Raw genomic sequence first — 20990 nt, 5'->3', positions numbered from 1 at the left:
GTAGAGTCACACACCCCAGGGCACGTGGTTAGAATGCGGCAGAACCCGCCCCACTGGGCTCAGCTATGCCCTGACCTTGTCCCTTCTGTCTGGGCGACTGCATGCGGGCACCCCCGCCCCACAAACATGCTCATCTTCCTCTTGAAGTACAGGTGCTCCCCAGGACAGCTCCGGGGAGTGGCAGATGGATATGTGGGCTTGGAAATACCTGAAGGATGTCCAGAGCAGCATAAAGCCTGAGAGCCTGAGTGTGGGAGAGAGACAGGGCCAGGAGAGGGCTGGGGGACACAGCCAGGTGTCTGTGGGCCTGTGGCTGGGGTGTGGGCCTGAGCAGTCCGAATTTTTGTGAGGACTCAGTGGGGGACTCAGGTGACTCTAGGGGTAAAGAAGCCCCTTGCCAATGCAGGAGACATAAGAGATGTGGATTCAATCCCTGGGTCAGGAAGATCCCCTGGAGGAGGACATGGCAACCCACTCCAGTCTTCTTGCCTGGAGAATCCCATGGGCTGCAGTCCACGGGGTCGCACAGAGTTGGACACAACTGAAGTGACTTGGCATTGGGGGGAGGGCTGCATATGTCCCATGCCTAGGTGGTAACTGAGAGACCAGACCAGGCTCCCTGTCCAGCCTGAGTAGCTCCAGCATCCCTGCTGGGCAGAAAAGGGAGACTCGACCCATGGTTGCGGATCCCTTCCATGTACTAAGCATCAGCTGATCACTGTACAGAGGCGGCATCTTTGAGAATGATAGAAACCGTGGCAGCTCTCAGACTTCATGCTCCCAGCAGTCCACCAGGAGGGGACGTTCATCATCACCATTTTTTACATAAGGGGCTGGACCCCAGGGCCCTGGGGGGCTGGGGGGCACCAGGGAGCCCCTGGAAGGGCACACAGCTGGTGGGCAGGAGCAGGGCTTGCGCTGCAGCCAGGGGAGGGGAGAGGTTGCTGTGCAGCTGGGCAGGGGGCCAGCCCAGGCTGCAGTGAGGCAGCCGCTCTACTCCAGGCTGAGCCTCAGCAATTCTGCTGGTTCAGCGGCCCCTCCTCCTGGGATCGTCCTCCCAGGCCCGACTTCCTGGAGGGCTGCCCAGGTCCCACGCCTCTGCATCCTCATATCCCTGGCCAAAGCGGATGGTCCGCTCTGTCGCCCCCATCCCTGGGATGGGGGGACCCCAGGAAGGTTCACATCTCTGTTTCCAGGTGGATCCGCCCATCAGCCGTGGACTGTGGGCAGAACTGCTGGCCCATTTTACAGATGGGCCAGCTGAGCGGAGGGAGCTTGTCCCAGGTTCTCTGGGCTGGTTGGTAGCGGATCTAGAATGCCTGATTCCTCCTAGGGAATTAGCCTCACCTACCAGGACGAGTCGAGCAGAATCCGTCAGCTCTCTTCCCAGCTCTGTCCTGAAAGGATGATGGGCCACACAGCAAGGTGCCCACCCCCAGGTCTATCAGCTACCTGTTAGCTGTCTAGAGTGAAGGTGGGCAGAGAATGGAGGTGAGGTGGCTAGAGGCAGGGCCAGTTCATTTTCCAGAGCTATGTTATCATTCTAAACTAGGACTTGGCCTTTCAGGTATGATGAAGGTGTATTTGTCAAGGTAGGATGATAGAACATATTCTATTTAATATTAGCACAACTTATAATGTTTAAATTCTTAGACATTTGGTGTGTGGGCCTCTGTTCGTACTCCTGCCCCAGGCCCTGAAAATCTTAGGCTCAGGCCAGAGTGATTTGCTTTCTTGTTGTTCAGTCGCTCAGTCTGAACAGACTCTGCAACCCCACGAACTGCAGTACGCCAGGTTTCCCTACGCTTCACCATCTCCCGGAGTTTGCTCAAACTCAACTCACATTCATAGAGTTGATGTGCCATCTAACCATCTCATCCTTTGTCACTCTCTTCTGTCTTCAATCTTTCCCAGCATCAGCATCTTTTCCAATGAGTCGGCTCTTCGCATCAGGTGGCCAACGTGTTGAAGCTTCAGCTTCAGCATCAGTCCTTCCAGTGAATATTTGGGGTTGATTTCCTTTAGGATTGACTGGTTTGATCTCCTTGCTGTCCAAGGAACTCTCAAGAGCCTTCTCCGACACCACAGTTCATGGTTTGTCTCAGCCAGCCAAAACATAAAAATAATGGTAAGGGGGCTAACTAACTTTTTTGGGGTTTTTTTGGCAATGTTTCCTGTGTGCTAGGCACACTGTTAAGCTCTGCAGATGAATAAAATGCAATTGCTACCTAGATGGGGAATATCACAATACCCACAGAAGCGATTTGCTGAGCACTTACTAAGTTCTACGGCAAAGTGCTTTATAGGTAGCATCCCAGTTAATCCTCAAATAATCTACAGGGAGGTATCACTCCCTATTTTACGGAGCGGGAATCAAGACGCAGAAAGACAAAGTGACTGGAAAAGCAAATCTGGTAAGAGGGAGAACTGGGACAAATGCAGAGGGGGCTGTGGGTTCAGATCTCAGACTCATGAACTGGAGACTCTGGGACCTCAAGTGAGTCACTTGGCTTTTCTGAGCCTCACTTAAATCTTTATCTGTGAAAAGGGTACAGTAAGTCCAGGTTCACCTATGAAGTGACTAGCTCAGTGCCTGACGCAGCAGGTGCCCAGAAATTGGTAACCATAAAGGGTGGGGAGAAAGGCCCTTGTGTGTAGGGACCCCCGTGGACGTAAGACATCGGCCTGCTCCCTAACTTCATGGGAGACCCTACGGAGTGGACTGACCAGCTGCCCAGATGAGGGAATCCCAGTGCCTGCTGCTCACCCTCCTCCACCCTCTGGCCGCCTTCTTCCTGGACCAGCTTGATGATCTATCTGGGTGGGAGAGGGGCATCCCGCCATCATGTGTGTGAACCTTCCCAAAGCTGCGTGGAGGGGGGTCATCTGCCCATCCTTGCAAATGAGGAAAGAGTCTGAGCCACTCTGTCTTTAGAATGCTGCAGCCATGACAAGGTGAGGGTCCGAGGAGGCCGAGGTCAGAAGGATGAGACCTGTGTGTAGGGGGAGTGGGGGGCTCTCAGAAGCTGTGGCCGGAGGCTGGGGGGTAAGCAGGCTTGTGTGGGGGTTCAGGTTGCTGCTGGGCAGGGCTGTGACCCCACTGGTGCTGGGGGTGGGGGTACTGAAGCCCCCACACACACACACCGGCTTGTGGATCTGAAGAGTTACATCCCACTCGGTGCCGGGGATGAGGGAACCCAGTCCCTCTTAGTGGTAGGGGTAGGGGGCTGAACCCCAGCTGGTGATGGGCAGGTGCACTGAGGTCGGGGTTCAGATTGAGGTGGGGGCGGGGGTCGTGGAGCATTGTTTGTGGAGACAGCTGGAGATACCAGGGCGCGAAGGTGCAGTTGCTGGGCGGGGGGTGTGCGGGTTCCCTGACACCGAATTCATTACTGGGAGATTCCTCTTCACAGTCCCTCGACACCTCCCACGGGAGCCACGGGCCAGAAATGTCTGACAGCCTCTGGCGGCCCGGCTCCCGCGCCCGGTGCCCGGGTCTCTCGGTGCCCGGGTCCCCACCCGCCCACTGCCGGAGTCCCTACCCCCGTGGGTCCCGCAGCCTCTGGAAGGCTCTCGGGCTCTGCCTGGCGTCGCCGCCGAGTCGGGGCTCAGCGTCCAGTCCCCCGGCCATCGCCCGGGCCGCGGGGTGTCCGCAGAGGCCAGGCCCGAGCCGCGCGGCCGGCACGTGGGGAGGGGGTGTCTCGGGAGGACGGAGCCAGAGGTAGGGGCGGAGCCAAGGAGCCGGGCGCGCGGCCGGCGCGGGCGCACCGAGGTCAGCGGCCGCAGGAGGGGGACCCAGGCGTCCGGGAGGCGGCGCCAGGTGCCGCGCCCCCGCCTCGCGCCCGCCGCCGCCGGCCCCCGCCCCCGGGCCGCCCCCCGCCCGTGACGCGCTCCCCGCCCCCTCCGTGCCGGGAGCCCGATCCCTAGCCGGAGCCCGAGGACGGCGAGGGGAACGGACGGCGGAGGAGGCGGCGGGGGAGGGCGGAGGAGGCGGCCGGTGCCGCGGGGCCGCCGCCGCCGCCTCGGAGCCGCGCCGAGCGCACGGAGCGCAGCCGCGTCGCTGCGGCCCCGGCCGCGCCATGGGGAAGGAGCAGGAGCTGGTGCAGGCAGTGAAGGCGGAGGACGTGGGGACCGCGCAGAGGCTGCTGCAGAGGCCGCGGCCCGGGAAGGCCAGTGAGTCCGGGGGGCGCGGGGGCGCTGGGGGCGGGCGGGAGCGGCGGCGCGCCCCGGGGCCGTCTCCAGCGCCGAGCCCCCCACCCCGCCCGGCGCCGGCCGCGGAGGGGGATGCTCTCGAGTCCCGGGGGGCGGGGCGGGGCCAGCAGCGCCCGGACCCTCGGTCCGCGCCCCCTGCGGCCAGCGCTGAAGGAGGGGCGGCCTCGAGCACCCGGCCGTCACCCCGAGCCCCGCAGCGGGCACCTGGCGGCATCCGCCTCCCTGGCCGCAGGCGTTCGCAAACGTCTCTCACGCCTGCGATCCCCTCCCTTCCCGGGCTGCGGGCTGACAGCTGGAGGTCTCTGCTGGGCCTTTAAAGGGCGAGGCTGCTCCCCCCCACCACCACCACAACGCCATGAAGAGAAGGAGGGGCGCCTTGCGGTGAGGGGCGACTACAGGGCCGACAGTCTCTGTCAGACCCCTCCCCGCCCCGTGTTTAATAACAGGCTTGACAGGGAGTGGGGGAAGGACCACGCTGGGGGTGTGGCTGCCCAGGCATTGCCGGCGGGGGGCCGTTTACCGGAGGGGGAGCCGAGGCCCAAGGTCGCCCAGCCCCAGGCAGGCTGAGTTGCCGGCAGGTGCCATCCTGGCCCTCTCTGGCTTCCCTGCTGGGAAAGGGGGCTGGGAGGGGAGAGGGTCTCCCACTGGCCTTCCTGAACTGGGGCTGTGGGCGCCTCGGGGGACGCTTAGGAGCTTGGAGCCCTGATCCTAGCACTCATCCCAGCTCAGCTCAGAGCCTCCCCCGGGACGCTCAGGATGGACGGAAGGGCGTGTGCGGCTGCGCACGTATGGCCGTGTCAGTGTGTCAGGGCACCTGTGAGGGCACCGGCTGGCCTCCTGTGGGTCGCAGGTGGGGTCTGAGTGGCCCATGCCCCATGCCGTCCCCTGGGACGGTGTGTGAGCAGGGGAAGCCCCCTCCCCTCTCTCCAGGCGAGATGCTGAGAACTAAGACGGCCCCTGGGGCAGTTGGGGAGCAGCTCCTTGAGCCCCAGGAGGACCCCTCCCACCGCAGCCCCGCCTGGCCGCTCCTTGTCTACCCTGTGCGGCTAGAGAGCTGCACTTGTGTGCTTCATAGGCACAGGCCGGCCCTGCCTTCCGCACCCGGGGCCCAGGGGCGGGCTGCCACTGAGGACCGGCTTCAGGGCCTCGGGGCCCAGAAAGGCAGGGCTTTCAGGCAGAGGCCGCCTCAGCTGAGCCTCAAAAGCAGGAGCAGGGATGAGAGGTGAAAGCAAGGCAAAGACTTCCACCTAGTGGCCAGCCGACCTTGGGTGCAGACAGCTCGGGTCTCCTCATCTGTGGGATGGGACCCTCAGTGGTCCCTGCCCCACAGCCTTGTTTTAAGAACAGTGAGAGTGTGCAGGGAGCCCAGGCCTTCGTGTGTTCTTAGGAAGGGCCAGTAGTGATAGTGTTGGTCACTCAGTCGTGTCAGACTCTTTGCCAGCCCATAAACTGTAGCCCCCCAGGCTTCTCTGGAAGGCTTCTCTGGGATCCATGGGATTCTCCACGCAAGAATACTGCAATGAGTTGCCATTCCCCTCTCCAGGGGCTTCTCCCGACCCAGGGATCAAACCTGAGTCTCCCGCATTGTAGGCAGATTCTTTACTGTCTGAGCCACCATGGCCATTTCCTAGACAGCCCAGGGCGGGTGCGTGGAGGAAGTGGGGGCGTCAGGTTTGGGAACTCCTCCTGTCTTCCACTCTGGCCCCTGGGAGGATATGTGGGGCTTTTACGTCCACCTGTGTCCCCACATGGATCTCTGCATTCGCCCCTGTGTGGCTTGGTCCCCGGGTAGGAGAGACACCTGCCCTGGCCCCTGAATCTGGGCTCTCTGACTCACAGGGGCGGGCGTAATAAATCAGATGGAGAAATCCCTCCATGAATTAGCTCAGTTGTCATGGCAACACTGGCCTGCTTTGGAGTAAGATGTATTTTGATTCAGCAAAGTACAGCTGGAGTTTGGGCCATGGGGTGGGGGGCATCCGGCCGTGCTCCCTGGGGCCCCCCAACTCTAAAGGTGTTCCCACGACCCTTGTTTCCACAGTCCCTTCCCGGCACTGACACCTTCACTTCAGCCCACCCCCCACCCAGCGTCACCCCGGGCTCTGGCGGCTCCCCCATCCCGCCTGAAGGGAGCCTCCGCTCACATGCACGGGCTGCCACCCTTAGCAGTCATCCTTGGAGGGAAGAAGAGACCGCTCTGCTTGGAAGGGAAGCTGCTGGGGTGGGGGCTGGCCTTCTGGGGTGCGGGGACGCCCTGTCCTTACTCCGGGCCCCGCCTCCCCTTTCTTCAGATTTACTGGAGACTACAGGCAGGTGCTCCCGTGCTCGCTCACCTTAGCCCCGGAGAGCTGCCCTCCAGCGCCTGGCTCGGTGCTGCCTGCCCTGGGGGCGTAGGGCGGCCTCGCCCTGCTGGAGGCCGTGGGGCGCAGCCAGGCTGACATGGGAGCAGAGGAGGCCGAGGCCCCTCCCTGGAGGGCACAGATGTGGCCTGTGTGTGGCTTCTGTGGCTGGAGGAGCCCCTGGCAGAGGGGTGGAGGGAGGCTATGAGGACAGGGCGGAAGAGGGTTTGGGGTCGTCTCCCCGGAGGCATCTGCAGCTGGAGTTTGCAACTGGCCTCCCAGGTTGGGGTGGTCGCAGGAGAACAATTAGAGGTGGGGGCCACAGGAGAGCCTGAGTTCTGGGGGTCAGGGGCCAGGTGCGTGTCCTGTGACCAGCGGTGAGCCGTAGGACTCGGTGCCTCATGGGAAGGGCGAGGAGCTCCTGGGACCTTCCGCTCTGTGCCCACAGCCCCCAGGCCCAGGCAGCCCTGCTCTACACCAGCTTCACTCAGGACACCTGTCTCTGCAAGGTGCAGCCCCCAGCCCCAGGCAGGCTGCCGCTGTGGGGGCTTCCTGGATGCCCAGTGTCCCCATGAGGGTGCTCCAAGGCCTCAAGCCCGCCTACATCCAGTTCCAGCACTTTGAGGAGACCAGCCCAGGGAGGGGGGAGATGACCTTACAAGAAGACCCTCCTCCTGTGGGGGGTGGTCCCCTTCCGGATGCAGACGCCTCCTCCCCACTAGTGTGTGTCACTTCTGGACCTTGACCTCCAGCCCTTCTGAGACCTCAGCACCTGCGGGCGTGGCTGGGCCTCCACCTCTGCTCGGAGCTCCTGGAGCAGCTGCCTGGGTGCCCGCTGCTGGAGGGAGAGTGAGCTGGCCCGGGGAGGCTCTGAGGAGAATCTGAGCCTGGCTACACTGGAACTAAGGGTATGGGGGCAGCAACATTAGAGTCGGGCAGAGCCTTCTGGCACGAGAAGGTGCTGATCGCGGCCCTGAGTGCGGTGGGGGTCCCTAGTGGGCCACCAACGCCTAGGCTCTGTTCAGCTATGCAGCAGGGACTGCGGCCCACCCGGCCGCATAGTTCACAGAGCCCAGTGCAGGACGAAAAGAGGGGCTGCCTTGTCTCTAGACGGCGGCTGCAGAGTGTCCACCCAGCGCGTGGCTCCTCTTGAGTGGCCGCACGGGTCTCACACTTGAAGCCAGGCCTGGCAGGTGGATGGAGTATGTGGGATGAGGGTTCAGTTCAGTCACCAGGCACTGAGTGCCTTGTGTGTGCCCGGCACTGTGTTACCTGAAAGGATACGGCAGTGAGCAAAGTAGATAAAAACCATGTCTTCTTGGAGCTTGTAATGTAGTGATGGAGGTGGACAATAAAAAAGATAAATGGGAGACAGACACAGGATGGGATGGGAGGTTACCATTTTATTTATTCATTGGAAAAGACCCTGATGCTGGGAAAGACTGAGGGCAGGAGAGGGGGGTGACAGAGGATGAGATGGTTGGATGGCATCGCCATCTCAAAAGACATGAGTTTGAGCAAACTCTAGGAGATAGCAAAGGACAGGGAAGCCTGGCGTGCTGCGGTCCGTGGGGTTGCAAAGAGTCGGACATGGCTGAGCAACTGGACACGAACAATTTTTAAAATTATTTGACCGCGCCTCATGGCTTGCAGAATCCTTAGCTCCCCAACCAAGGACTGGACCTGGGCTTGAATCCTAACCACTGGACTCCCAGAGAACTTGCAGATAATTACCATTTTAGATGGGAGTGAGGAGGCTTTGACAAGCAGGTCTTGAATAAAGGCCTGGAGGATATGAAGACGGAGTCATGGGAACAGGGAAGAATAACGCCTGCCCCTCCACATACACAGCTTGTGCAAAGGCCCTGTGGCGGCAGAGGCAGGTGTGTTGGAGTGCCGTCAAGGAGGCTCAGGTGACTGGAGCAGGGGTGAGGGGGAAGCGTGTCCAGCTTCGGCCTCTAACCCCGGTGAGACGGGAGCAGCAGGATTGGACGCGTGTCCTCGGGGGGCCCCACCGACCTCAGCGGGTGTGGAGGCGACAGGCTGCAAGTGGGGAGGCCAGTGGAGAGGATGTGGCTGTGGTCCTTCGAGAGATGCTGACCTGGTGCGGGGTGGGGATGTTGGGACCAAGAAAGGATAGGATTCCGGGCGTGCTTTAAAAGGGTTCTAAAGGCAGAGCCCACAGGATTTACCGATGAAGACATAAGGACCTAGGGCTGCCTCCAAGGTTTTGCCCTGGACCACCAACAGCGGCTCTGGTGCAAGCTGAGACAGACTTCAGCATCAGCCACGTGTCTGAGCAGAGGCAGGGGCGGGGGTGGAGACGCCGCTGGTCCTGGAGTCTCTGCTCTTGGGCTATTGGCTGGAGAAGCCCCTCCCTGGGGAGGGTGGGGAGGATCCCTGTGGAGCTGTGTCAGCAACGGCCATGTGCTGAGCCCTTGGACCTGCGAGGCCGGCCCGTTAGACCCTCCGAGCTCACGGCCCAGGCCACAGGGCTACTAAGGGGCAAAGGCCCGTCTGATTCTGCGGGCCTTGTGGGCCACCGGGGGCCTCACGCCCCACATCCAGCAGCTGAGAACCGAGGTTGGGGCGCCTGGGGCTGCCGCGGGTCACTAAGTGGCCCTCCAGCAGCTCCTCTGAGCCCCGACTCCCTCGGGCTCCCGCCCCCATCCCTGTCCTGGGCCTGGACAAAGGGGCTTCTGTCCTGCCACCCCCTCCCTCACAGAGTGATTGACCCACAAATGGGTTATGTAACCATGGCCCAGACAGGCAGGGGATTGGCCCGACTCCGGCTGGACCTGAGCCTGTGGGGAGGGCATTGGTGGGCTCCGCTCCTCTGGCCAGCGCCCAGTGGAAGCCAGGACTGTGGAGGAGACCGGGGCGTCTGAGGGAGGGCTTCAGGCAGGCCGATGAGGGGGTCACTATCGCGTGGCTGCCCAGAGGCATGGGCCCACTTGTCGGCCTCCCCTTCCCGCCTGGCTGGATGGGGCGCCTCCACACTGGCCAGGCCTGGGGCTGGAGCTGGGGGAGGCTGCACCCTGGAAGTGTGGCTCTCCCCCAGAGATACCCCTGTTTCCGGGTGTGGCAGGCCGCCCCCGGGCCCATCTGGGCCCTTCTGAGAGACAGATTGGGCTGGCTCTCTCCCTCCCACCATTGGCAGGGGCTCAGCCGGCGTCCCCAGGGAGGGCTTCGTGTGCACATGTGTGCGCCTGTGTGGGCGCCAGCCCCGGCCTCTCAGACAGGTCCTGGCCCAGGGAAACCTCCCAGCATCTCAGTTCAGTGAGAAACCGAGGTCCGAAAGCTGGTACCTGGTGCTGGGTGCAGGGAGCAGAGCGGAATGAATGAACGCTTCTAGACTGAAGACCTAGATAGCTTTGGCTCTGAGCCTGCCAGGGAGCTAGCCAGCTGCTCTCAGGCTGCCTAGAGGGGGCTGGGCCCCAGGTGGGCCTCCTTCACCGTGTCTCCTCCCCCCCGCAGAACTCCTGGGCTCCACCAAGAAGATCAATGTCAATTTCCAAGACCCTGATGGGTGAGTTCTCAGCTCCGGGAGGCATCAGTCTGGTGTGGGGGTCAGGGACTCCTAGGGCAGGGGGTTGTCCGGCACCTGTCCACATGTGTTCATCACCCGTCGCAGCTTTTCAGCCCTGCACCACGCGGCCCTGAATGGCAACACAGAGCTGATCACCTTGCTGCTGGAGGCCCAGGCTGCTGTGGACATCAAGGACAACAAAGGCAAGGCCTGCCAGGCAGGACATGGCAGTGAGCGAAGTGGATAAAAACCACTGTCCTCTTGGAGCTTGTAAATTAGTGATGGAGGTGGACAGTAAAGGCCAGGGATCTTGGAGCCAGGGGCACGGGGGTTAAGATCAGAGCTTAACCCTGGAGGGACCCTGGAGGCCTCCATGGTCCCTCAACTGAGGTCAGCCTAGGGTCCTGGTCTGGGTTGAGGCAGCTTCTCGTGGGGTCAGCGTCCTGGAGGTCAGGGTTGGGGTCAGGGTCAGGGTCTAGCTCCAGCTCCCAACTTCCCCCGTCCACCCCTCCCAGGCATGCGGCCTCTGCACTACGCGGCCTGGCAGGGCCGGAAGGAGCCCATGAAGCTGGTGCTGAAGGCGGGCTCAGCGGTGAACATCCCGTCCGACGAGGGCCACATCCCCCTGCACTTGGCGGCCCAGCACGGTCACTATGATGTGGTAAGGACTGCCCCTGGGGGCGACAGGGCGCCTGGGGCAGCAGGAGCCTGACGGACCCCCCAGGCCTGACCGTGCCTGTGGCCCCTGCAGTCCGAAATGCTGCTGCAGCACCAGTCCAACCCCTGCATGGTGGACAACTCGGGCAAGACGCCCCTGGACCTGGCCTGTGAGTTTGGCCGCGTCGGGGTAAGTCTCCCCGGGGAGCCGAGTGCGACTCCATCTGCTCCGTCTTCTTCTCCTGGGGGCCCCCACCCCGTTTCTTGGGCCCCCTACTCTTCACCCCTCCCTCCAGGTGGTCCAGCTGCTTCTGAGCAGCAACATGTGTACGGCCTTGCTGGAGCCCCGGCCAGGGGACACCACCGACCCCAACGGCACCAGCCCCCTGCACCTGGCAGCCAAGAACGGCCACATCGACATCATCAGGTATGGCCGGGGTGGGGGCGGGGTGAGGGGCTCCCTGCCTCGGGGTGCCTGCTCCTGGCTTGGCAGTAAGACCGGAGCGGCCGGGGAGCCATGGGGATGTGGTCAGGCCTCTGGTACAAGGGATGCCTCCAGCCGCCCCCGTAGAGGATGCCCCAGTGGGGGCTAGGGAGTGGGCTTCTACAGCCCCCCAGCCTGTGCCACCTGCCAGGTGGCCCTGTGGTGACTCTCGGTGTCTCTGAGCCTCTGTTTCCCCATGTTCAAAGTGCGCATCGCAGCGCTGCTTGTCCTGAGATGAGACAAGACCAGAATGTGAAGGATTTGCACTGGGAGGGGGACTCCTGCAAGTTCCTGGTCACTGGCGGAGGCCATCCTGTTGGGGAGGTGGGGTCGGGTTAGCTCATTCTGGGCCCCCAGGAGTCAGAGGCCGACTCGGGGTGCCAGGCCAGTGGACTCGCATGCAAGGCCCTGCCTGCTCCCCCTGCCACCCTGCCAGACTGCTGCTCCAAGCCGGCATTGACATTAACCGCCAGACCAAGTCCGGCACCGCCCTGCACGAGGCCGCGCTCTGTGGGAAGACGGAGGTGGTTCGGCTGCTGCTGGATGTGAGTCAGGGCCAGGGTGCGGGGCGCGGGGGTCAGGCGAGGGCGGAGGGGGCTCCTGACAGGCCTCGCTCTCTGGCACACACAGAATGGGATCAACGCCCACGTGAGGAACACCTACAGCCAGACCGCCCTGGACATTGTGCATCAGTTCACCACCTCCCAGGCCAGCAAGGAGATCAAGCAGCTGCTGCGAGGTGGGCTTGGGCGGGGCCGGGGGGCTGGGGCGGGGCCGGGGCTGGGCCGGCTCACAGGACCGGGGGGTCTGCCACCTCCTGTGTCCCCAGAGGCCTCGGCGGCCCTGCAGGTCCGGGCGACCAAGGATTACTGCAACAACTATGACCTGACCAGCCTCAACGTGAAAGCTGGGGACATCATCACAGTAAGGACGGTCCGGGGCTGCTGGAGCAGGGCTGAGAGGGGCCTGGGATGCTGCCCCCAACGCCTGGCAAGAATTGGGGGGCCCAGGCCACCCATCCACTTGACCCAGAGGGGAGTCCCCCCAAGCGTGCTCCCCTCACCTTATCCACTTGACCCAGAGAGGAGTCCCCCCGAGCGTGCTCCCCTCACCTTATCCATTGACCCAGAGGGGAGTCCCCCCGGAGCGTGCTCCCCTCACCTTATCCACTTGACTCAGACAGGAGTCCCTCAGTGTGCTCCCCTTACCTTATCCATTGACCCAGAGGGGAGTCCCCCCAAGCGTGCTCCTCTCACCTTATCCATTGACCCGGAGGGGAGTCCCCCCCGAGTGTGCTCCCCTCACCTTATCCATTGACCCAGAGGGGAGTCCCCCCGAGCGTGCTCCCCTCATCTTATCCATTGACCCAGAGGGGAGTCCCCCCGAGCGTGCTCCTCTCACCTTATCCATTGACCCAGAGGGGAGTCCCCCCAGGCATGCTCCCCTCAACTTATCCGGCCAGGTCCTTGAGCAGCACCCAGATGGCCGCTGGAAGGGCTGTATCCATGACAACAGGACAGGCAATGACCGCGTGGGCTACTTCCCATCTTCCCTGGGCGAGGCCATCGTCAAGCGAGCAGGCAAGTCCAGCCCAGGCCAGGGGCTCGTGGCCAGACGGGACCGTGTGCACGGTGTGCTGCGGGGTGGGCTGGGGCCGTGAGCTCCCGCCATCACTGGGTGTGAGGTCCGGGGTTTGTCCTGCCAGCTGTCTTATCCAGGTCCCCAGACCCGGTCCTCCATTGATTCAGCAGACACTGCACGCCAGGCTCAAGGAATAGACGGTCACCCAAATGGCCTCGTTCCTGCTCTCAAGGAGCTTGCCCTGGGCGGAAGGGAGCACAGGACAGTGAAGTCAGCATGGAGGGAAACGTGCTGACCAGTGACCCAGACATTGCAGATGGAGACACGCTTCAGACAGTGGACGGACAAGGCCCTGAGAAGTGGGAGGGGGCAGGCTGCAGGCGGTGACTTCGGGGTAGTGGGAACCACACATGCAGAGACGCTCAGGCAGGGCAGAGTGTGACCTGTGCAAGGGTCCAGAGCCCAGGGAGGCTGACTTGGTGACAGAGCGAGGGGCGTAGGAGGAGGCCACAGGGCTGCGGAATGGCTTCAGGTGGGGTACACGTGTGACGGGCTTACCCTGTGCAGAGGACGTGGAGGTTGACAGGCCAGTGAGGGGGCAGAGGGGGGCCAGCTAGGAGGTGTGGTCGGTCAGTCCACCCAAGGTCATCGAGTGCCCTGGCCCCAGGCTCCTGGGGACCTCTTTCCCCTGCTCCCTTATCAGAGGGGTTTGTACCCTCCTGCGAGCCCCCACCCCCACATACTGGACCACTGGCAGAATAGCCTGGTCTGCACCCCACTCTGCCCTGGTCTCCTGCTTGCCAGTGTCCAGGGTTAGGAGGGGTCTTCTGAGGGTCTCTCAGCTTCTTGGAGACAGCCAGGGAGGAGGAGCTGGCGCTGAGCCACCCAGCCTGTGTGCACACATGCGTGTGTCTCTGTGTGTGCATGTGCACGTGTGTGTACGCATGCATGTGTCTGTGTGCGCGTGTGCATCTCTGTGCATGCATGTCTCTGTGTGTGCGTGCATGCGTGTCTGTGTGTGTGTGTGCACATGAATGTATGTACACGTGCGTGTGTGCATGTGTGTGTGCGTGTCTGGCCTCTGCTCTACACAGGCTCTGGAGCCGGTCCAGGGCTCAGGGCAGCTGTACTTGGCCTGCAGGTCCCCGAGCAGGTGCTGAACCAAGTCCACCCCAGGGAGGCAGCTCCGCGGGGCCCGCTGCACCCCCCGAAGAGATCTGGGTGCTGAGGAAGCCTTTTGCAGGTGGGTAGGGGGCCTCGGGGGGAGGCAGTGGGGCAGGGCGGGGCAGGCAGCGGCTGATCTTGTTCTGTCCTGTGGGCAGGTGGGGACCGCAGCGGCAGCTTGAGCAGCGTGGCTGGGGGCCGGAGCAGCGGGGGCCACACCCTGCACGCTGGCTCTGAAGGGGTCAAGGTAGGTGGGGTGGCGGCAGGGCCAGGGTGCCTGGGTCTGGAGCAGCACTGGCCAGCCAGCCTGTCTGGGTTCCAGCTCCTGGCAACGGTGCTCTCCCAGAAGCCGGTGTCCGACTCCAGCCCCGGGGACAGCCCGGTCAAGCCTCCGGAGGGCCCTGCAGGTAAGGGCAAGGACACGGCGCTGCTGGCTGGGTGCGGAGGTAGCCCCCAGGCAGCCCTCGCCCCTCCTCACCCTCTCGTCCCTAGGTGCGACCCGGGCCCAGCCTCCAGCGGCCCACACAGGGCCGGGCTATGGGGAGCAGCCACCCAAGAAGCTGGAGGCGGCGTCCGAGGGCAAGGTACAGGGCCAGGGTGGCTGCAGGGGCGGGGGCCGGGGAAGCCCGCCTGGCTGGGCCACAGCACAGCCAGCGCCCTCGATGGGCCAGGCCCGTCCTTCTGTTGGTCTGTCAGTCTGTGTGCGTAGCTGTTGTCTCTTGTGCAGGCTGTGCGTGTAAGCCAGTGTGTGTAAAAGTGTGACACAGCGTGAGGCGAGTAGGGGGTGTGTTTGTGTGTGGCTAGTGTGACTGCGGTCTGGGCATGGGTGCATCTGTGTGTGCATGTGGAGGGCGTGGGTGTGAGATGAGTGGAAGCGTGTGTGGGGGTGAGACGGGTCCATGTGCGTGCACCTGCGTGCTAGGGCAGGCGTGAACTGCTTGCTGGCTGAGTCCTCCTGCGTCCCCCCGGGCAGAGCCCACCTCCTGCGTGGGGGAGCAGCAGTCAGTGGCCCCTCCTGAGGCCCCGTTCCCAGAGCCCCTGTCACGGGCCACAAGGCTGGGTGGCCCTGGTCCAGGAAAGGGGGGCGGTCGGGGAGGCCTGTGATATGGACGGCGGCGGGACCCTCCTGGTGGAGATCACAGCAGGCAGCCGACACATGAGACGACGCGGAGACAGCGGAGCCCCGGACTCAGAGGGAGGAGCACCCGGCCAGGCTGACGGGGGCCTGGCGGCTGCAGACGGCCCAGTGGACGGCAGCTCGCGCCGCGTGGTCTTCGGCTGAGCAGAGAAGGAGGCGCTGCGGTGGCTGGGTGCACGCCTGGCCGGGGGGCGGGTGGGCGAGCCTGCAGCGGGTGCCTTGTGTCTTCCAGGGCGCCGAGGCTGTCAGCCAGTGGCTTGCCACGTTCCAGCTGCAGCTGTACGCCCCCAACTTCATCAGCGCCGGGTATGACCTGCCCACCATCAGCCGCATGACCCCCGAGGTGAGGTGCCCAGAAAGCTGCCCACCATTTGGCCCGGAGATGGGTCCCCAGTTTCTGGCTAACAGGCATCTCCTCCACCTAGGACCTCACTGCCATCGGGGTCACCAAGCCCGGCCACCGGAAGAAAATCACCGCGGAGATCAGTGGTCTGAGCCTCCCGGACTGGCTGCCCGAGCACAAACCTGTAAGGCCCCCTGCACCCTGGTGGCCAAGCCCAGGAGGGGCAGACCGACAGACGGACAGATAGCCACGGCCCTCCCCTGCCTTCTGGGGAGCCCAGTGAGAGGACAGCGGAGGGTGTCCTCTGTTCGTCTGTCAGGGGCCCCTGGGCCAGCCTCCCAGGGCAGGGGCCAGGGTGACCTCCTCTGAGGGCTGTTCGGGCAAGGGGAGCCTGGAGCCCAGAGCATCCCTGTCTCTACTACACACTTGCCACTCAGGGCACCACCCAGCGCCCTGCAGTGTTGCCCGATGCACGCCCACCAGACACCGCAGGGGGCTGCCACACACCCAGGCACATACCCAGGCCACGGGGAGGGTGTGTGTGAGCACAGGCCTCAGCACGCAGACCGCACGTGTGCACTGAACACATGCCCAGTGCCCACCGATGGCCACACTGGCCTCGGCCTGCACTGTCATGCACGGGTGCCCTGCGGAGGCACAGGCTCCGGGATGGGAGAGGGGGACCTGGGGCCTGTCCCATCTGTACCGCCTCTCTGGGCCTCAGGCTCCCACCATCCAGGAGGGAGATGCTGCGGCCACCGAGGGCCCCCGGGGTGGGACAGGCAGATGCACACGCCTCACCCACACTGCCTGCCTCGCCCCACTCAGTCCATGGCTCAGGGGTCCTCCCAGCCAGCTCGCCTGGGTCCCAGGGGCTTCACTCTGCTTGCTCACCCAGGCGGTGACCGAGTGTGCTGTGTTGGTGTGTGAGTGATGTCCAGCTGGGCGTGTGGACAGGTGGATCCCGGTCAGGAGGCCACTGGCTGGTTCTGGGTGAACTCCATCATGGATACTTGCACACACGTGTGACAAGGCTGTGTGATGTGTGGCTGAGGATGGTGGGGAAATGGTGAGAGGGTGTGAGTGTGACTCAGGGGTGTCAGTGCTATGGATGACTGGGGTGCAGGCTATGCGTATACCTGTTGCTGGTCGGTGGTGCTGTGTGTCTGCGTCCGTGACGCGTGAGGTGTGTCCTCGTGGGTGCCATCCCCAGGGCTGCCTGGCCTGCTTGGCAGATGAGGAAGCACCTTCCTCCCCCTCCCCCCGAGGGCATCCCGCGGAGAGGGTCACGCCTCTGTGTGTGTCTGCCTGTGTCCACCCGTGTGTGTGCGCTGGCCTTGGCTGTGCTGTCAAGGCTGTGCTGACCCTTCCGGCCTGTCCATTTGTCCTTCCGTCTCTCTGTGCCGGGCTGGCCCGGTGCCCACCCTTCCACCAGCTCCGAGCAGCAGGCAGGGTGTGGGCAGCCAGCTTGGGCTGCCCTCTGTGTCCCCCGCCCCGTAGGCAAACCTGGCCGTGTGGCTGTCCATGATCGGCCTGGCGCAGTACTACAAGGTGCTGGTGGACAACGGCTACGAGAACATTGACTTCATCACGGACATCACTTGGGAGGACCTGCAGGAGATCGGCATCACCAAGCTGGGTGAGGCCCCGCCCCGCCCCGCCCCGCCCCGCCCTCCTTGTGCTCCCGGGCCTGACCTGCGTCCTGCCCCAACTCAGGCCACCAGAAGAAGCTGATGCTGGCTGTGCGGAAACTGGCGGAGCTGCAGAAGGCAGAGTACGCCAAGTACGAGGGGGGACCCCTGCGCCGGAAGGCACCGCAGTCGCTGGAGGTGATGGCCATCGAGTCGCCACCCCCACCCGAGCCTGCCCCGGCTGACTGCCAGTCTCCGAAGATGACCACCTTCCAGGACAGCGAGCTCAGCGGGGAGCTGCAGGCGGCCTTGACCGGCCCTACCGAAGGGGCTGCTGCTGCCACCGCCCCGGCTGAAAAGCCCGCCAACCACTTGCCACCCGCCCCGAGGGCCTCGGGGCGGCAGGAGCCCAGCCTGGGGGGGAGGGCGCGGCACATGAGCAGCTCCCAGGAGCTGCTGGGCGACGGGCCCCTGGGACCCAGCAGCCCCATGTCACGGAGCCAGGAGTACCTGCTCGATGAGGGGCCGGCCCCTGGCACCCCTCCCAAGGAAGCCCGGCCCAGCCGCCACGGCCACAGTGTCAAGCGGGCCAGTGTGCCCCCGGTGCCCGGCAAGCCTCGGCAGGTCCTGCCGCCAGGGGCCAGCCACTTCACGCCCCCCCAGACACCCACGAAACCCCGGCCAAGCTCCCCGCAGGCCCTGGGGGGGCCTCATGGCCCAGCGCCAGCCACAGCCAAGGTGAAGCCCACCCCTCAGCTGCTGCCGCCCACGGAGCGACCCATGTCCCCCCGCTCGCTGCCTCAGTCGCCCACTCACCGCGGCTTTGCCTATGTGCTGCCCCAACCGGTGGAGAGCGAGGCTGGGCCGGCTGCCCCAGGGCCTGCACCCGCAGCCGCGCCCACGCCGGTGCCCACGCTGTGCCTGCCGCCCGAGGCCGACGCAGAGCCAGGGAGGCCCAAGAAGCGTGCCCACAGCCTGAATCGCTACGCAGCGTCGGACAGCGAGCCGGAGCGGGACGAGTTGCTGGTGCCGGCCGCCGCAGGGCCCTACGCCACGGTCCAGCGGCGCGTGGGCCGCAGCCACTCAGTGCGGGCACCTGCCGGCGCAGACAAGAACGTCAACCGCAGCCAGTCGTTTGCCGTGCGGCCGCGGAAGAAGGGGCCGCCCCCACCCCCACCCAAGCGCTCCAGCTCTGCCATGGCCAGTGCCAACCTGGCCGATGAGCCGGCGCCAGACGCAGAGACCGAGGGGGCCGGGGCTGAGGACAGCCGGCTGGGGGTCCGGGCACAGCGTCGGCGGGCCAGTGACCTGGCTGGCAGCGTGGACACAGGAAGTGCCGGCAGCGTGAAGAGCATCGCAGCCATGCTTGAGCTGTCATCCATCGGGGGTGGGGGCCGGGCAGCCCGTAGGCCCCCTGAGGGCCATCCCATGCCTCACCCTGCCAGCCCGGAGCCAGGCCGGGTGGCCACGGTGCTGGCCTCAGTGAAGCACAAGGAGGCCATTGGACCTGACGGCGAGGTGGTGAACCGGCGCCGCACACTGAGTGGGCCCGTCACGGGACTCCTGGCCACTGCTCGCCGGGGTTCCGGAGAGCCAGCGGGGCCTGCAGACCATGGCCAGTTGGTGGAAGAGGGTGCCACCCGGCAGCGGCCCCGAGGTCCAGCCAAGGGCGAGGCGGGTGCAGAGGGCCCGCCCCTAGCCAGGGTGGAGGCCAGTGCCACCCTCAAGAGGCGCATCCGGGCCAAGCAGAGCCAGCAGGAGAACGTCAAGTTCATCCTAACCGAGTCTGACACGGTCAAGCGCCGGCCCAAGGTCAAGGAGCGGGAGGCGGGTCCCGAGCCTCCCCCACCACCGCTGTCCGTGTACCAGAATGGAACGGGCACTGTGCGCCGCCGGCCGGCCTCTGAGCAGGCTGGGCCCCCGGAGCTGCCCCCGCCACCCCCGCCTGCTGAGCCCCCGCCCTCTGACCTCATGCACCTGCCCCCGCTGCCCCCGCCGGACAGCGATGCCCGGAAGCTGGCCAAGCCACCTGTTTCTCCCAAGCCCGTTCTGGCTCAGCCCGTGCCCAAGATCCAGGGCTCACCCACACCTGCCTCTAAGAAGGTGCCGCTGCCAGGTCCCAGCAGCCCAGGTAGGTGCAGGAAGCCAGCTAGGGAGGGGCCCCATACCATGGTCTGCAGGGTTTTCTGCTTCTTGGATCTGATGAAGGCCAGGGGCAGTGGGGTGGGAAGGTATCTTCAGACTCCCTCATCCAGCTGCCCCCGGACCATCAGCCCAGAGCTGGGACAGTTGTGGTCTTTAGGTCCTCAGTGGAGGAGGCACAGGTGCATAAATAGCAGCACCTATGGAAGGAAGACAGGCCCAGGAAGCCGGAGGGCTCAGGGGGGACTCTGACATGGCTGTAGAGTGACCCCAGCACGGGAGGGAGGGAAGAGGCTTCCAGACAGAAAGGTCAGAGGTGCAAAGTCCCTGTGACATTCAAGCAACGGAAGGGCCAGTGGCTACAACAGGCCACACCTGGAAGGGGATGGAGGTGGAAAGAGGATGGGTCGGGGTTTGGAAGCAGTGACCCAAACAGGTGTGCGCAGGGAAGCGCCCCCCCGACAGCCTCAGGGAGACCCAGTGGGGAGGGGCACGGAGGGCTGGAGCTGAAGCCGGGCTTGCAGTGCAGAGGGCGTTATTTTCGCTCCCGGTTGCGAAGCAGGGCCCTTGGGCAGTGTTTCCGCAGGGCTTGGGTAGGGACCGGCAGCGCGCGATTTGCGCGCGCCGCGCGACCTCCCACCCCGGTGCGAATCTCCTCCTCCCCGCAGAGGTGAAGCGTGCGCACGGCACGCCGCCGCCCGTGTCTCCCAAGCCGCCGCCACCGCCCACGGCGCCAAAGCCGGCCAAGGCCGCGGCGGGGCTGCAGTCGGGCAGTGCCAGCCCGTCGCCCGCCCCCTCGCCGGCGCGCCAGCAACCCGCCGCCCTCGCCAAGCCGGCCAGCACGCCGCCCGCGCTGAGCGCCAGCCCCGCCAGCCCCGCCAGGCCGCCGTCGCCCAGTGCGCCCGCGCTGCACGTGCCCGCCAAGCCGCCGCGCGCTGCCGCCGCGGCGACAGGGCCCCCAGCTGCGCCCGACGGCGCCTCGCCGGGGGACAGCGCCCGGCAGAAGCTGGAGGAGACGAGCGCGTGCCTGGCGGCGGCGCTGCAAGCCGTAGAAGAGAAGATCCGGCAGGAGGACGCGCAAGGCTCGCGGTAGGTGCGGGACCGGGTGCGGCCTGCGCGAGGCCGAGGCTGCCGCTCACCTGTAGGCTGCCCTGTGGGGGAGGGATCGAGTCGCGCAGGAGAGGCGTGGCCTTTGGACTAGCCCCGCCCCATACTGCGGGGCGGGGCCCGGCATGGGCGGGGTCTCTGAGAGGGGCCCGGTCCCCCAGAGGCGGCCGCACGTGGGGCGGGGCCTGGGCTGGCAGACGTCATGGGGCAGTGGCCTTGAATTAGCCCTACCCCATGCTGCGGGGCGGGACCAGAATGGGCGGAGAGGGGGCTGGCCATGCGTGAGGCGGGCAGCCCTCGTGGGCGGGGGAGGGCCGTGGTGTCCGCGAGGGGGCGGCCTTCGGGCGGAGGGGCGGGACGCCCTGCTCCGGGCCTTCCTGCTCACGCCGCGCCCGCCCGCAGCCCCTCGGCCGCGGAGGAGAAGAGCACCGGCAGCATCCTGGACGACATTGGCAGCATGTTTGACGACCTGGCCGACCAGCTGGACGCCATGCTGGAGTGACGCGGCCGCCCACGTCGGGCCCGCACGCTGACCTTTACCTCAGGATGGGCACCTCTGGGCGCGGCGTGAGCAGGCAGGCGGGCGGGGCCGTGAGGGCGGGGCGCAGGGGGCCGGGCGCGAGGCTCCTGCACAAGCACAACTCCTGCCGCCGGGTCCAGCCC

The 20990-nt window shown here is 64.9% G+C and overlaps 1 protein-coding gene across 1 annotated transcript; it reads left to right on the top strand.

The window, feature by feature from the left end:
* Positions 1 to 4079: 4079 nt before the first annotated feature.
* Positions 4080 to 20829, top strand: CASKIN1 (CASK interacting protein 1). Its single transcript, XM_055561775.1, has 20 exons — positions 4080 to 4173; positions 10029 to 10080; positions 10186 to 10283; positions 10596 to 10741; positions 10832 to 10927; positions 11034 to 11164; positions 11658 to 11766; positions 11852 to 11960; positions 12051 to 12145; positions 12684 to 12801; positions 13944 to 14045; positions 14125 to 14213; positions 14289 to 14373; positions 14459 to 14550; positions 15337 to 15447; positions 15530 to 15631; positions 16948 to 17086; positions 17164 to 19209; positions 19889 to 20309; positions 20730 to 20829. Exons 1-20 carry the CDS (start codon positions 4080 to 4082, stop codon positions 20827 to 20829), a joined length of 4335 nt encoding a protein of 1444 aa, XP_055417750.1.
* The last annotated feature ends 161 nt before the right edge of the window (positions 20830 to 20990 follow it).

The sequence above is a fragment of the Bubalus kerabau genome, chromosome 23 (genome assembly GCF_029407905.1).
Source record: "Bubalus kerabau isolate K-KA32 ecotype Philippines breed swamp buffalo chromosome 23, PCC_UOA_SB_1v2, whole genome shotgun sequence".
Taxonomy (NCBI): Eukaryota; Metazoa; Chordata; class Mammalia; order Artiodactyla; family Bovidae; genus Bubalus; species Bubalus kerabau.
Note: the sequence above shows the minus strand (reverse complement) of the source record. Positions and strands in the feature narration are given on the sequence as shown.

Excerpts from the sequence above, each read along its gene's own strand:
- CASKIN1 (XM_055561775.1), top strand. The coding sequence starts at position 4,080 with ATGGGGAAGGAGCAGGAGCTGGTGCAGGCAGTGAAGGCGGAGGACGTG. Across the intron at positions 10,928-11,033 it reads GTGAGTTTGGCCGCGTCGGG|GTGGTCCAGCTGCTTCTGAG; the intron begins GTAAGTCTCCCC and ends CCCTCCCTCCAG. Across the intron at positions 17,087-17,163 it reads GATCGGCATCACCAAGCTGG|GCCACCAGAAGAAGCTGATG; the intron begins GTGAGGCCCCGC and ends GCCCCAACTCAG.